The sequence below is a fragment of the Dipodomys spectabilis genome, unplaced genomic scaffold (genome assembly GCF_019054845.1).
Source record: "Dipodomys spectabilis isolate Male_0828 unplaced genomic scaffold, ASM1905484v1 ptg000071l, whole genome shotgun sequence".
Lineage (NCBI taxonomy): Eukaryota > Metazoa > Chordata > Mammalia > Rodentia > Heteromyidae > Dipodomys > Dipodomys spectabilis.
Window position 1 is genome coordinate 2,205,358 of NW_024870748.1, and position 14,109 is coordinate 2,219,466.

Genomic DNA, 14,109 nt, shown 5'->3' on the forward strand with positions numbered 1-14,109 from the left:
TTTTTTATTGTAAAGATACTGTAGAGAGGGGTTACGGTTACATGAGTAAGGTAATGAGTACATTTCCTATTGAGCATTGTTACCCTCTCCTTTGTTTTTCCCCTACTGTCCCTTCTCTCCCCACCTCCCCAACTCCTCCCTCTAAGTTGTAAAGTCTATTTTCAACATAGTGTCTTGTACATTTCATTGTTATAATGGTTCAGCCTGTATCCTTGTTTCAGCATTTTGTTATTTCCCTTCCCCTCCCCAAATTAGAAAAATGTATATACAAGATGTAGGGTACCAGAATCAAATACAGCTACAACAGGGGTTATACCATAGGAGGAAGAACATACAAAAGAAACAAAAAAAAATCACATACTATATTAAAAACATTGTGTTTATTTTTTATTTTCTATTGTTATTGTGAAGGTGATGTAAAGAACAGTTGCAGTTATATAAATCAGGTAATGAGTACATTTATTTTTGAGTAGTGTTACTCCTTCCTTCCCTTTTTCCCTCCCATTCCCCTACCCTACACAAGTTACATGGTTAATTTTTAACATAATGACTAATGAGTATCACTGCTGCATTTGTTTAAACTTTGTCCACTATTTCTGTGCTTCCTCCTTACTCTCCCCAGAACAGATAAACTTATAAACAAAAGAAAACAAAAACAGCAAGAAAAGAAAAAAATCTTGTTTCCATTTCTTGTAGTTCATTTCACTATATATGATTTTATATCATCATATGCACATAGCTATTGATCCTTTGTGAGCCTCTCCTAAGAGTATCCTCCTTTGGTCTCACTGTGTGAATGTCTAGAAACCTGTATAAATAATCATGTCCAAGTATATTTCTTTGTCTTTTACCATCCAGTGTGTTTACTTGTAGATTTATAGGCACAGGAAAAACACTAGGACTCCTAGGCACAGGTTAAAACTTTCTAAGTTCAAGGATCACAACAAAACAAAAAAAGACTGGATAAATGGGATTGTATCAAACTGAAGCATTTCTGCATGGCAAAAGATATAACTAATAAGATAAATAGAAATCCTACAGAATGGGAAGATTTTTACTACTATGTATCAGACAAGGGCCTCATCTAAAATATAGTTAGATCTCAAAAATTAACCCCCCCTAAAAAAAACTCAAGAATGCCATTAATAAATGGGCTAAAAACGTACAGACTTCACAGGAGAACTAAGAATGGCCAATAGACACATGTTCAACATCTCTGGCCATAAAAAGAAATGCAAATCAAAACAGCATTGAGATTATACCTCACCCTAGTTAGAATAGCCATCATCAAGAAAACTAAAAATAACAAATGCTGTCAGGGATGTGGCCAAAAGGGAGCTCTGTTACACTGTTGATGGGAGTGTAAACTTTTTCAACTACTCTGGAAAGCATTATGGAAGTTCCTCAAAAGACTAAACATGGAGCTCTCCCCTATGATCCAGCAATCCCACTTCTGAGCATTTACCCAAATGACCACAAACGAGGATATACTAAAGCTACCAGCACAACTATGTTCATTGCAGTGTTATTTACCATAGCTATGAGTGGAACCAACCCAGATGCCCCTCAGTAGATGAATGGATTAAGAAAATGTGCTATATATACACAATGGAATTTACTCTTCCATCAGAAAGAATGATATTGTGCCATTTGTAAGAAATAGAAAGACTTGGGAAAAACAATATTAAGCAAGTAAGCTAAACTCAAAGAAACTTAAGTTGCCTGGTTTCCCATTATTTTGTAATTTTGTAGTTGTATATGAATGTATTCAACAAAGTTATGGCAGCATACTATATACAAGTCATTATCCAGGTGGATGTGTTCTAAGACCCTTCAGACCACAAATAGAGCTAACCTCTATGGTATACTGTGCTTTTCTCTATATAAACATGATACATAAAGTTTAATTCATAAACTATAAGTTAGGCAGAGATTACCAACAATAAAAATAGAACAATTAAAAGCAATATACTGTATGAAACTTTGTGTGTTGGTGCCATAATTAAGTAAAACAAGGATTATTTGCAAACAAGTGCTGTGATATTGAGGTAGTAGAGTTGATAGCTACTGAGTGACTAGTAGGTCGGTAGATAGTGTATAGTTGTCATGGGTGCATTGGATAAAAGCGTAGTTCAACACATCAGATAAGATGGAGGATAGTGAAAATTTTCATTCTGCTACTCAAAAGGGCATGGAATGTTAAAACTGCTTGTTTCTGGAATTTCCCATTTAATATTTTTGGACAAGTGTTTGGTGAGGATTAAGTGAACCTGCAGTAAACTAAACTAGATAGGAGACTACTGTGTATGCTTGATCCTAAGTTGTATTATTCACATAATTTACAAATGTGATGGATTAGTGTTTAATAAAGAGAAAAAGCTAATTGTTTCTGGTTAAGTTTTTTCCTTGAAGGAAAATGAGTGATGGGGCTTAATGCAAATTTCATTTGTGTCCTTTATTGTCAAGCAATGTTGAGATGACAACTTTTTTTTATAGTAGTTAAGAGTTCCTACATGTGAGAGACCTCAAAGTTGTTTTTTTGATATTAGGTAAGAGCTCCACCTTGTGATCTTTGAGCATATTTTTTATTTTTGAGCATATTTTTAGAATTAATTACCAGTAGTTCAGAAATGACTTTACAATTTCAAACATACTTTTATTTAAGCATTACATATTCTCCTGGTTTTGGATTTTCCAGCATAGACTAAATGTATTAATCATATTTAAAGACATTAACAGACATTCTCAGCTCTTTATTTTAAAAGTTTTCTTCAAAAACTTTCCTAGATTTCACTTTCTTTCTTTCTTTCTTTCTTTCTTTCTTTCTTTCTTTCTTTCTTTCTTTCTTTCTTTCTTTCTTTCTTTCTTTCTTTCTTTCTTTCTTTCTTTCTTTCTTTCTTTCTTTCTTTCTTTCTGCCTGCCTTCCTTTCTTCCTTCCTTTCTTTCTTTTTTCTTTTTTTTTTGTGGGAAGATTCTGGTCCTGGGACATGAACTCAGGGATTTGGCACTGTACCTCAGCTTTTGTGCTTAAGGCTAGCACTTCATGAATTTCCTTGACCAGGTTGGTTTTGAACTGTGATCCTCAGTTCTCAGCCTCCTGAGAAGCTACAGGCATGAGCCACTAGCAATTGACTTGTGAAGGATCTTTGTCTCCTTATAAATGGTGATGAAGGGAAGCTCAAATTTTGGATTACTTTTGGTGCTGGGAATAAAACACCAGCTAATTTATGCAATACTGCACTGAGCTACATCCTTCTCTCCAGAAAGTTGTGTTTTTATAAAGTGATCTGAGAGACAGAAACACAGTAGGGATTACATGACTACTCTCTCCTTGCGCCCCTGTAGCTTCAGCTCAGGGCCTGGGCACTGTCCCTTAACTTTTTTGCTCAACTGCCTTTTGAGCTTCTGGATTTATAGTGGTTAATAGGAGGTAAGAGTCTTATGGATTTCCTACTCTGGCTGGCCTTTTTTTTTCTTTTTTTGGTAGTGGGGCTTGAACTCTGGGCCTGGGCACTGTCCCTCAGATCTTCAGCTCAAGGTGAGTGCTCTAACACTTGAGCCACAGTGCCACTTCCGGATTTCTGGTCATTAATTGGAGAGTCTCAAGGACTTACCTGCCCAGGCTGGCTTTGAACTGCAATCCTCAGATCTCAGCCTCCTGAATACGTAGGAATACAGGCATGAGCCACCAATGCTCAGCATCCAGCTGGCTTTGAACCTCAATCCTTACTTCTCATCCTCCTGAGTAACTAGGATTATAGGCGTGAGCCACTTTTTATTTTCCTCTTGCCATCTGGTTGATCTGATCTGCTGGTTAGAATTAATTTAGGGCTGTGCTTTTCCAGCTTTATTGGTGAAAAATAGTTTTCTTTTTAAACATTAGGCAGTATTTTTGGAAACAAAAGTTATGTGGACATATATATGATGCCCTCAGAACTATGCTGTACTACTTAGTGGTCTTGGAAGGAAACAATACTGGGGCAATGATTCAGAGCAAGAGGAGGACATAATAATAAAATCTAGTGATTTTGCTTATGAGATAAAATTTCAGATAAAAGACAAACTCAAAGTGGGAGGATATTCTTTGTCTTTTAAAAAAAATGCTGGCCTGGTCTGGTTAGGGCCTGGGTATTAATCTGGAGTTTTGGTCTCAAAGCTAGAACTCTACAACTTGAGCCACTTTACTTGAGCCACTCTACTTCTGGCTTTTTGGTGGCTAATTGATAAGAGTCTCATGGAGCCTGGAGCTGGTGGCTCACACCTATAATCCTAGTCCTACTAATGAGGCTGAGATTTGAGGATTGCGGTTCCAAGTCAGCTCTGACAGAAGAGTCTCCATGAGACTTTTGTCTCTGACTAAAACCACTAAAAACCAGAAGTGGCACTGTGGCTCAAAGTGGTAGAGCCTTACCCTTGAGCAAAAGAGCTCAGGGACAGTGCCTAGGCCCTGAGTTCAAGCCCCACGCTCAACAACAACAAAAACCCACGTGAATTTCATCAGTTATATTTTAGCTTGTATAATTAATTGGATATGTTTAGTCGTATCTGCTTTTTCTTTAGCTTAGATTCATTAACCTAGATTCTTTTGGGAATTAAAAAAAATGTAAAACAAATGTCTAAGGGCTTGAGACCTTGGATTTAGCCTGTAACTCTTTTTTGTTGTAGCCTAGCAATTTGGTATTTGATTATTATCTCTATTAAAAAATGCATTTGGGGCTGGGAAGGTGGCTCAGTGGTAGAGTGCTTGCCTTGCATACATGAGGCCCTGGGTTCGACTCCTCAGCACCACATAAGCAAAAAGAAAAAAAGCCGGAAGTGGCGCTGTGGCTCAAGTGGTGGAGCACTTGCCTTGAGCTGAAGAGCTGAGGGACAGTGCCCAGGCCCAGAGTTCAGGCACCACCCGGACCCAAAAAAAAAAAAAAAAAAAAATTAAAAAATGCATTTGTAGGTGAAATTGTCCAAAAGAATTTTGACCTTTGGAATGGTAACCCCTCTGGACAACAAATTAATAACAGTAAAATGATGTTAAAATGCACTTGTCACTTTCAATCCTAGAAAACTACCTTTCCTGTAACTACACTTAGTTACAGGTGATATTCTTCCCCCCCCCCCCCCCCCTTTTCCCTTTGCAATACTGACATTTGAACCTAGGAGATCTTCATGCTTGCTTAGGTAGTCATTCTACCACTTGAGCCACACCTTCTGTTTTACTTTAGTTGTTTTTGAGATAAGGTCTCCCTCCATTTTTACCTTGACTGGCCTTAGACCATGATCCTTCTGCCTATTCCTTTCTGTATGCCTTGGATCACAGGTGTGACTACCATACCTGATTTATTGATTGAGATGAGACTTTGCTAACTTTTTCCCAGGCTGTCTTCAAACCATGATCCTCCTAAGTCTTTGCCTCCTAAGTAACTGGGCTTACAGGTAAAAACCACCACTGTGGTATTTTTATTTTTTTCTTTCATATAAGGGGTATATCTATGTAGCCCAGTGTAGTCTTGAATATCCTTGACTTTAGGTACAAGCGGCATTCTGTGGTGGGGATGGAACCTAGAGCCTTAGTAGGCAATATATAACATTAATCATGTGCAAATTGACTACAAATTCTTTAAAGAAATAGATTGAATTTGATACATTTTCTTTTTGTTTCTTAAAACATTGTGGTATTGGAAGTGGCGTTGTAGCTCAAGTGGTAGAGCACTCGCCTTGAGCTGAAGAGCTGAGGGACAGCGCCCAGGCCCAGAGTTCAAGCCCCACGACCGACCAAAAAAACAAAAACAAAAACATTGTGGTATTATCATGAAGGAGTTATGTATTAGTAAGTCAGGCTTTGCATTGTTTCCTCAAGGATTAAAAAATTATTCTTAAAGTATTTTAAAATTATATCCTAGATTTTCTTTTTTGTTGGTCGTGGGGCTTGAACTCAGGATCTGGTCACTGTCCCTGAGCTCTTTTTTTTGGTTGGTTGTTGGGCTCCAACTCTGGGCCTGAGCACTGTCCCTCAGCTCTTCAGCTCAAGGCAAGCGTTCTTCCACTTGAGCCACAGCGCCATTTCCGGTTTTCTGGTAGTTAATTAGAGATTGGAGTCTCATGGATTTTCCTGCTTGGGCTGGCTTTGAACCCCAGTCCTCAGATCTCAGCTTCTGAGTAGCCAGTATTACAGGTGTGAGCCACTGGCGCCTGGCTTCCTGAGCTCTTTTTACTCAAGGCTAGCAGTCTACCTCTTTGAGCCACTGCTCCACTTCTGGTTTCCTGATAGTTAATTGTAGATAAAAGTCTCACAGGCTTTCCTGCTCTAGATGGCTTTGAACCATGATTCTCAGATCTTAGCCTCATGAATAGTTAGGATTATAGACATGAGCCGCCATCGCCCGGCTACATTTTATTTATTAGCTCATTTAAATCATATCTGTACACCATCAACAAAAGTCACAAATGTTTAGGCATCTAGTATTATAGTTTAAACTTGTCATTGGGATTTTCTGGCCAGTAAAGTAAGAGTCTCCCTCCTTCCCTCCCTCCCTCCGGTCTCTCAGTTCTGTGCTGTGGCTTGAACCTAGGGACTGGGTATTGTCCCTGAGCTTTTGTTTTCCCTTGAAAGCTAGAGCTTAGCCATTTAAGCCTCAGCTTCATTTATAGCTTTTTGGCGGTTCAATGGAAATAGAGTCTCATAGACTGTTCTGCCTTGGCTGGCTTTGAACTGCAATCCTCAGATCTCAGCTTCCTGAGTAGCTAGGATTATTGGTGAGAACCACCACTGCCCATTAATTCTGATGAATTTATATCTAGAAGGTGGCTCAGTGGTAGAGTGCTTGCCTTGCATGCCTGAGGCCCTGGGTTCAATTCCTCAGCACCACATAAGCAAAAAAAAGTAAAAAGCCGCATGTGGCACTGTGGCTCAAGTGGTAGAGCGTTAGCCTTGAGCTGAAGAGCTGAGGGACAGTGCCCAGGCCCAGAGTTCAGGCCCCACGACTGGACCCAAAAAGAAAAAAAAAGAAAAAAGTAGTAAAATTTAAGGGTGCAAGAATCTTTAAACAGTTGGGCAGATACTTGGGGAATTTCACTTTTGAGTATGGACATCTTAATTGTGCCATGTTTTAATAAGTATCATTTTCTCTTTAAAGGAATTATCTTTCTTAGAGGAAGCAAACTGTCATCTTACTTCACATAAATATATGAATATATTTCTGATATTGGAGTGTTCCAGAAGATGATAAAGAAATGATAGCAGCTCCAGAAATACCAACTGATTTTAATCTACTTCAGTAAGTACATTTCATTGTCATTATTTGAGACATGGTTTCTGTATGTAGCGCAGACTTTTTTTTTTTTTTTCTTTAGCGCAGACTTTTTTAAAAATTTTATTTTAACGATGCTGTACAGAGAGGTTACAGTTGCATGAGTATATTACTTGTTGATCATTGTTACCCCTTCCCTTGTTGTTGTCCCGCTATTACCCCTCCCCCCCAAGTTTTAAAGTTTGTTTCCAATATACTGTCCCGTGGTATCATATTGTATCCTTGTTTCACAGTTTTGTTAGTCCCCTTCCCATTCCCAGATTAGACAAATGTATATACAAGATGCAGGGTACCAAAATCAAGTACAGTGACAACAGGATATATACCATAGAGGGAGAAAATACAAAGGAAACCAAGAGAATCACATAGTACATTTAAAACAACAACAAAGGCCTCTTGTGTCCATATCTTGGGGTTCATTTCACTTAGCGTCATCTTATATGGCCATATGTGAAAGGATCACATCCATGCCAGGGGACTGCGCGGAGGCAGGCAGGCACAGGAGAAAGATTATTACAAGGAGTCGTATTTATTATTAGAGGAGTCGTATTTCCCCGGTGAGAGAGCACATGGAGGCCTCCACTATCTAGGTAGCAGCAGGGTCTGGGCGGAGAGAGGGAGAGGCCAGCTGTATGGTAGGAACTCCAGGGCAGGGAGGAGCTCAGATCTGGGTGGAGCTGAGGACCAAATGTGGGCATAATGTTTACAATATGTACATAGCTTTTGAGCTTTTCAGTTTATCTGATTATATTATTCTATATGTATACTAATTGTTGCAAATAAGGGAAACCATGGGACCTAAATTTCTTTGGGACTGGCTTACTTCACTTAATATGATTTTTTCCAAGTCTTTCCATTTCCTAATAAATGGGACAGTGTCGTTCTTCCCGATGGCAGCATAGAATTCCATTTTGTGTGTGTGTGTGTGTGCGTGTGTGTGTGTGTGTGTGTGTGTGTGTGTGTGTGTGTAGCACAATATCTTGATCTACTCATCTACTGAGGGGCATCTGGGTTGGTTCCATATCTTAGCTGTGGTGAATAATGCTACAATAAGCATAGTTGTGCTGGTCGCGTTAGTATGGCTTTGAATGTTTTCATTTGGGTAAATGCCTAAAAGTGGGATTGCTGGGTCACAGGGGAGCTCTGTGTGTAGAAGCAACACAAAAATTCATATGGAGGAATAAAAGACCCCAAATAGGAAAAATAGTCCTTAGCAGAAAGAACAGTGCTGGAGGAATAACAATTCCAGACTTCAAACTCTACTGCAAGGCCATAGTAATCAAAACGGCTTGGTACTGGCACAAGAACAGACCTGAAGACCAATGGAATTGAACCGAAGACCCAGAAATGAACCCACAGACCTATAGCCACCAAATGTTCAATAAGGTAATAAAAAAAATAGCATGGAAGAAAGACAGCCTCTTCAGGAAATGATGCTGGCAAAATTGATTAAACATCTGTAGAAAACTAAAGTTAGATCCTTATATGTCACCCTGCACCAGAATCAACTCCAAATGGATCAAAGACCTCAAAGTCAAAGCAGACCCTATGAAAACATTACAGAAAGGAATAGAATAAACTGTAGGGCTCCTTGGCACAGGCCAAAATTTTAATAGAGACCCAGAAACACAACAAATCAAAGAACATGGACAAATGAGATTGCATGAAACTGCAGAGCTTCTGCATGACCAAGGACATAGCTAGCAAAACCAATAGAAAGCCCACGGACTGGGAGAAGATATTCATAGACAAGGACCTCATATCTAAAATAACTTGGAACTCAAAAAATTAAATCTTCCAAAAACAAATCCTCATAGAAACAAACCTCCTGTCAACAAGTAGGTTAAAGATTTAAGAGAGACTTCTCTGAAGAGAAATAAAAATGGCCAATAGACACATGAAGAAATGCTCAACTTCTCTGGCCATAAAAGAAATGCAAATCAAAACAACATTGAGATTTCACCTCACCCTCATTAGAATGGCTATAATCAAGATATCTAATAACAACAGATGCTGGAGGGGATGTGGCCTAAAGAGAACCCTATTGCATTGTTGTTGGGAGTGTAAACATGTTCAACCACTCTGGAAAGCAGTATGGAGGGTTCCTCAAAAGACTACATATAGAGATACCCAGACTGGTTTTGATCTTGTGATTCTCCTGCTGTACCCAATGCTGTCATAATTTAAAAAAAATTAAATATTGGTATAAATTTTAAGATAGTTGGTTTCCCCCACAAAACAGGAAATGGTAACTTGGTTAAATTTATTTATCTAACATAAGTGTGTATTTTTTGAAAGTTTTATCACTTGTTCATTGGACTCTTTAGTAGTTAACATTCCATTCTGTTGATGCTGTGTTTTAAATTTACATACTGGAAAAGTTACTGCTTTTGGTGTCCAATTCTCAATTTATATTTGATTTTGTAGTAGGTAGTTTGAGGTAATGTCATGAAATTTTAAAAAAGTTTTCTCATTAGGAGCAAGTATACGTTAGGTGTTAGATTTAGAGTGTAAGTTCATGTTTCTGTTATAAACTTAAGTAAGCCTATCTAAGGAAGATAAGGACATGCTGTCCATCATTTTTACCAGAAAAAAGTTAAATTCCTATTGGTCTATAAAGTGCTTTTTAACATAGGTTTGTCCTTTAAACACACCTGGCTCCCCCGACTTGTCCTTAAGGCTTCTAATAGTACTCCTCAGTCTCCTCTTCTAAATATTCCTCCCCTCCACCCCATTTTTTTCAGTCCTGGGCCTTAAAACTCAGGGTCTAGGTAGTGTCCCTGAGCTCTTTTGCTCAAGACTATCACTCTACCACTTTGAGCTACAGCTCCATCTATTGTTTTCTGCCAGTTAATTGGAGATGAGTCTTACAGCCTTTCCTACCCTGGGTGGCTTTGAACTGCAATCCTCAGATCTCAGTGTCATGAGTAGCTAGGATTATAGGTGTGAACTACCAGTTACTGGCCTCTTCTCCCCCTTTTCAAAGAGGGTTTACACTGTTGCTTGGGCTGGCTATGTCTCAAACTCTGATGTGCTTGCCTCAGCCTACTGAGTTCTTAGATTGCAGGTCTGGGACACCATACCTGGTTTGTGAGTTGGAGGTTAGCCTAGGCTACTTGGTGAGATCCCGTATGAGTAATTTTCATATTGAATTCCAGTTCCATAAGGTACTTAAGTGAATAAATGAATTTTAAAACTGCCCAAAAATTCCTTTATCTTTATTCTCTCCACCTTGTATTTTCTGTTTGGTCCTTTATGAGAATTGCCTTAAAAAGAGAATTTGCTTGCTAAATATTTGGAACATAACAGGTAGATACCACTATACGTGTCAGCCAGTATCACCTTTTGGTGATACATAGATTTTTAAATTTCTTTTCTTTTCTTTTTTTTTTTTTTTGGTCAGTCGTGGGGGCTGAACCCTAGGCCTGGGCACTGTCCCTCAGCTCTCCAGCACAAAGATAGCACCCTACCACTTGAGCCACAGTGCCAGTTCCAGCTTTTTTCTGCTTATGTTGTGCTGAGGAATCGAACCCAAGGTCTCATGCGAGGCACACACTCTTACCACTGAGCCAACTTCCCAGCCTGATTTTTATATTTTTAATTTTATCCTTAGTGGATATCATGTCTGTTCTGGGATATTAATAATATTTCAGAGTATGACTTTTGCTGTTCTGGGATCAAGCCTAGGACTTTGTGCATACTATGCCAACACTAAGCTATACCCCAAGCCCTCAAAGTATAATTTTTCCATTCCAGTGTAAGTAGGTTTGGTTTTAAGATTCTTGAGGAAACATTTGTTTATGTTTACAGGAGGACATGAGATAATTGAGAAAGAAATTGAGGTTTATTTAATTCAAAATTATCAAAGATATTGAAGTTTCCCAAGACAGCATTTTTAGTGAGGATTCCACTTAAAAGTCTTAGTGAATGTAAAGTACTATTTTTGTTTCATTAAGTGCCTCATATATAGGACATTGTATTAGATTCTGTGAGGCATTAAGTTAGATATTTCTGCCTTTATGAGCTTTTGTTTTAAAAATATACAGAGGGGATTATGAAAATTTTTTAATACATTAAGATTAAAGACTATTAAAGGTTTATATTATAGACTTTGACATTCACTATTAGAATATGTTAAGTAATAAGGTTCTGAAAAAGAAAAGATGTGTTGTGAGGGCCAAATAACTTAGCATTCGATTGGGTATATGGGATGAGGGCACAATGAAGAAGAGTGTTAAGAAGATTCGTTCATGTGATAGGTGACTAGTTTTAAACCACTGAAGGGTTAACTTTGTATTTGCTATCAACATATAAACATGTTATTTCATCTTGAGTGTAGCGTACTGTTCTTTGATTTAAAACATGTAACATCATTGGCAAAACATTTGGGAAACTTTTTTTCTCTGGTTGAGTGTTAGTTTCTACTCCTATTCTGATTATTCTCTTCAGATTTTTTTCAGATTTTTTTTTCACTTAGTAAAAAATCCCTAGTGGCTTATTTTTGTAGTTGGGATAGCCTGGAAAATTAAAAATATAACTGAGCCTTTGATTACACTGTGGCCACTGAAATATTGGAAGAGTAATGTTCACATTTTTACAGTTACGCAGATAGCCTTTCCCTTTGGCCTCACTTAAAACTGATACTAAATTTTCACGTTTAGAGTGATAAAACTATTATTTTTTTGAGTGGCTTAATTCTAAAGTCCATTGTTCCTCACACATCAGTGTAAGTATGTTTTGTTTTCAGCATTTAATTAAATGTATGTGGCTACTTAGAAGCATGTTTAAACATACAGAAAATTTCATGTTACTTCAAATTGATCTGCTTCCTTATGTGTGTGAGAAAATCCACATTATACAGTGGTATCACCCACTCTTAAAACAAGGAGAATTTTTTTTTTTTTTGGTCGATGTGGGGCTTGAACTCTGGGTTTGGGCACTGTCCTTGTGCTCTTCTGCTCAAGGTGAGTGCTCTACCACTTGAGCCACTGCACCACTTCCGGTTTTCTAGTGGTTTATTGGAGATAAGAGTCTCCTCTTTCCCTGGCTGGCTTTTAACCACAATCCTCAGATCTCAGTCTCCTGAGTAGCTAGGATTACAGGCGTGAGCCACTGGTGCCTGGTGAGAATTTTTTTTTTAAGATGATAGATTTATGTGTTGAAGAGTGGAGAGACTTTAGGGATTGCTTGATTTTCTGCATATATATTGTTATAGATGAAAATATTGAAATGTTACTTGTATAAGTTCATATAGTTATTTAGTTCTAGATTTATTTCTCCTGAATAGCTCAGTACTTCTACTTCCTGAAGGAGTTTGAAAATTTACCACATTTCTTTACTATATATCAAATGATTTAGTTGATTAAGAAAAGTAATATTAGTGTTTAGTGAGTTAGACTTAGAATCGTTTTCTTTGTGAGGTGGGAGAGGTCAGAAGATCCATAATGTTGCTAAAATTCCCTAATAAAGTTTATCTAATGTTGGGTGTTAAAATATAGTTTACCATAGCTTTGGGGTCCTTGAACCAGAAAACGGAATCAGCCATTACTATAGAATATCACAGGTCCTAGGCTTAAATTAAAGAGCAGTTCGTTTAGTTATTATAGTTTGATTAAAAATTAATAAAACAGGGCTGGGAATGTGACTCAGTGGTAGAGTGCTTGCCTTGCATGCGTGAGGCCTTGGGATCGACTCCTCAGTACCAAATAAACAGAAAAAGCCAGAAGTGGATCTGTGGCTCAAGTGATAGAGAGCTAGCCTTGAGCAAAAATAAACTCAGGGACAGTGCCCAGGCCCTGAGTTTAAGCCTCAGGAACAGCAAAAAAAAAAAAATTAATGAAATAGGGCTGAGGGTAAACTCTTAAGTGGTAGAGCATCTCCATAGCAAGCATAGTGCCCTGAGTTCGAACCCTGGTACCAATTTGAATATCAGATATTTAGATTTGTATTTTAGATTACTTTTATTGTAATTGGTTATATAATCTTTTTAAAAATTAATTTTATTGTAAAGGTGATGTACAGAGGGGTTACAGTTAAATAAGTTAGGTAATGAGTACATTTCTTATTGAACATTGTTACACATTCGCTCATTTTTCTCCCACTTTCCCTTGGTTATATAATCTTATATGTTTGTAAATGTTCTACAGTATCTCTAAGGAAAGTTTCTTAATCACTTTTAACTCAAATAGGAATTTTGTAACGAGTCAACTTTTGTTTAGAAAAGTTGCAAAAATTTGAAACAGTATCTGTGTTTTTTAAAGAAAGATTATTATTATAAAGGTGATGTACAGAGGATTTACAGTTATATACTGTCAGGTAAAGAGTACATTTCTTTTTGGCCAGTTATCCCTTCCCCCATTTGGCACATATATTTCTAAGGAAGGTTTTAAATATTTACTTATCTTTTTGTTTCAGGGAGTCAGAAACACATTTTTCTTCTGACACAGATTTTGAAGATATTGAAGGAAAAAACCAAAAACAAGGCAAAGGAAAGGTATGCACCAAATATGTAACTTAATTTTTTTTTTGTTTTGTGGTGGGTAAAGTTTGTGCTTGCTAGCTGGAAACTCTTTACCCTGTCAACCAGTGTCTCTTACCTCTATTTATTTTGGATTTTAAGGGTGTTGGGCCTGGGAAAGGGTGAGAGAAATGGAGAAAGGAGACAGGGACACTTAGAGAGATGGAATTTTATTTTTTTTAAATGGCTCGTTTTATGGCCTGACTAGTATGGCAAGACATTGGAATAAATATACACCTTTTATTCTTCTGGACTAAATAGGTTTTGATTATCTGTATGCACTGCTGTAAA

The 14,109-nt window shown here is 37.7% G+C and overlaps 1 protein-coding gene across 6 annotated transcripts in view; it reads left to right on the forward strand.

Annotated features, from left to right (window-relative positions):
• Stag2 (stromal antigen 2) overlaps nucleotides 1–14,109 on the forward strand; it is a 128,904-nt gene that overhangs the window by 41,732 nt on the left and 73,063 nt on the right. For all 6 annotated transcript variants that reach the window (XM_042682463.1, XM_042682458.1, XM_042682465.1 and 3 more), the window contains exons 2-3: nucleotides 7,128–7,268; nucleotides 13,716–13,794. In XM_042682463.1, the coding sequence (XP_042538397.1) occupies nucleotides 7,225–7,268; nucleotides 13,716–13,794 (123 nt within the window). In that variant the 5' untranslated portion in view covers nucleotides 7,128–7,224. The remainder of the gene's footprint in view (nucleotides 1–7,127; nucleotides 7,269–13,715; nucleotides 13,795–14,109) is intronic.